General features: G+C 41.7%; 1 protein-coding gene across 1 annotated transcript in view; it reads left to right on the top strand.

Moving 5' to 3' along the window:
- Positions 1–1,571, top strand: part of LOC119574175 (glutathione S-transferase 1-like) — a 4,503-nt gene extending 2,932 nt beyond the window's left edge. The window contains exons 3-4 of the mRNA XM_037921266.1: positions 556–697; positions 1,017–1,571. Coding sequence (XP_037777194.1) covers positions 556–697; positions 1,017–1,325 — 451 coding nt within the window. The 3' untranslated portion in view covers positions 1,326–1,571. The remainder of the gene's footprint in view (positions 1–555; positions 698–1,016) is intronic.
- The last annotated feature ends 929 nt before the right edge of the window (positions 1,572–2,500 follow it).

Raw genomic sequence — 2,500 nt, 5'->3', positions numbered from 1 at the left:
GCCATGCCCACTGTAACACAGGTTTATTTATTGTATTCACACATAGATGGCTCTACAAGTGCTTAGTCATCAAGGGGTCACTTATTAGTCCTACCTTTCTCACCTGTTTACCCTTTTCCTTGACTTTTGGAAAGGATCTTTTGCATTATTTCATTGTCTTAAATGTTAACAAGATTTTGATAATACTTTAATAATCATAACATCAATAACAATAATAACAGTATTGATATCAATTGTATTAAAAGGAAAAACGCATTTTCCCGCCAATTCAAGGAATGGGGAAATCAAGATCAGTCAGTAGGGCCTACTGATAGACTCCTTGGAGGCTGAGCACATGTGGAGCCATCTGTATGTAACAAAATTCACAAAAACCTACAAGGGACAGAACATAAATCCGGGGTGATTGGGTTAATATATCTCACAGTCCTCGTCATACCCCTCGTTTATCATCGTTTTCATTGTATTCTACTTCTCAATATATCTCACAACCCTCACTATTCCTCTTTATATATACATATTACTTTTTCTGATTTTCCCTTTCTCCCCTCCCTTCAGTCGCGCCATCTGCACGTACCTGGCCTCACAGTACGGAAAGAATGACAGTATCTACCCAAGCGACCCCAAGACACGTGCCAGGGTCGAACGTTTGCTCTATTTCGACATGGGCACCCTCTACGATCGCTTCGGCAAATATGCGGTAAGGAGAGAACGTTCCCGTAAACGTTTCGGGGAGTTTGTAGTAAGGGTTTGGGGAGTTATGCAGTCATGTGGAATGCTCTGCTAAACTTTTTTGAGTGGGAATGTGTGTGTGTGTGTGTGTGAGAGAGAGAGAGAGAGAGAGAGAGAGAGAGAGAGAGAGAGAGAGAGAGAGAGAGAGAGATCCATACATACATCCTTTCTGATATATATGTGTATGTGTTTTATCATTCTTTTTCTGTTCATTTTGTGTGTTTTTTGTTTGTAAATGCGTGTGTCTGTGCCTGTGATTCTAAAGTCTCCCCCCCCCTCCCCCGCAGTACCCGGTCCTGTTCAGCGGCGAGCGCCCCGACCCCGCTAAACTGGAGAACCTGCACGAGGCCCTCGGCTGGCTTAATGACTTCCTCGCCGGCAGCAGCTGGGCGGTGGGAGACAACTACACCGTGGCCGACTGCGTCCTCGTGGCCTCCGTCTCCAGCTTCGAGGCGGCGGGCATTGACCTCGGCCGCTACAGCAGGATAACGACCTGGCTGGAGAAGTGCAAGACCTCTCTGCCGGGATATGACGAGGTCAGCGCCCAGGGCCTCGCCATCTTCACCGGGTTTGCCAAGGAGGCGCTGAGCAAATAGGCTGCCAGCTGAGTGTCCTCCTGTGCGTGTTATCATTACCTCGATTTCGCTGTTATTTTCGATGGTTCTGTTTGTACCAGTTTTTGTACTATTGGTAGTACTAGTATCATCCCTTGCCATGAATGTGAATGTGATTTTAATACCTATAAAAATACTGACCCTAAACCCGTCAGATCGTAACGAAATATTTTGTGCATTTCTTGACACTGTTCCGAGGAACGGTCGCGACAATAAACTATGACTAAATGACTGTTTCACTATCCTTAGACACACACACACACATATAAAGATATATTCATACGTACACATACATACATACGTATATATGTGTTTATTTGTTTGTTTACGCGCTGATTTTATGATGAGAAAAATATCGTCTCTTCGCGAACTCTCAATGAGCTCCCAGAAAAGAACATTTCACTCATACATTATCCATATGAACATAATTAGATAATCATAATTCCTTTTGAGCAGTGAAAATTACTTTTCAAAAGACACTGAGCTTTCCACAGACTTCGCCTCCCACATGATCAACGACCCGCCTTTTGATAATACTTAAAAATAAAAGCTTTTTGCTCGAAACATTTAGTCCTCAACGTGACAGTGAGGTTTTGATGAAACCAAGAAATTATTTTGCCATTTAATTCTAACTTTATTTAAGTTTTCAGTCTCTGATAGCACTGAAAAGCAAATACATGATAAGACTGAGCACTAAAAAAAATGTAAATTACACAGATAATGTAACACATATAAACGAAGTTACACATATAATGTAACACATATAAACGAAGTTACACATATAATGACTTTAAGGATCAGACTGAAAGGTTATACATTCTTCTGCTTTATCTTATATATTCTACTCCCAATTTTCATTCCCCCTCTTTTGTTTTCCCGATTTCTCTGCCTTTGTAACCGATCTTGCTAAAAATAGATCGGAGAGACTCTTAAACCCACAAGGTTTGGAGATGCGTCAACAGTTACGTTATAAACCCCTCTGTCTACGTCATGGCATACGGACGGTTACCTTTCATCATGAGAAACCTATGGCGTTTCTCTAGTATTTTCATGAACAGAGGGAATCCACGGAGGTAAGGACTGAGAACCATTGCTTTATAATGGGAGAAAATCCATAATACACAAACGAGGTTAATGTTAACGATGGCTTGTCATTT

Source organism: Penaeus monodon, chromosome 6, assembly GCF_015228065.2.
Source record: "Penaeus monodon isolate SGIC_2016 chromosome 6, NSTDA_Pmon_1, whole genome shotgun sequence".
Taxonomy (NCBI): domain Eukaryota; kingdom Metazoa; phylum Arthropoda; class Malacostraca; order Decapoda; family Penaeidae; genus Penaeus; species Penaeus monodon.
This window is presented reverse-complemented; position numbering and strand designations above follow the sequence as displayed.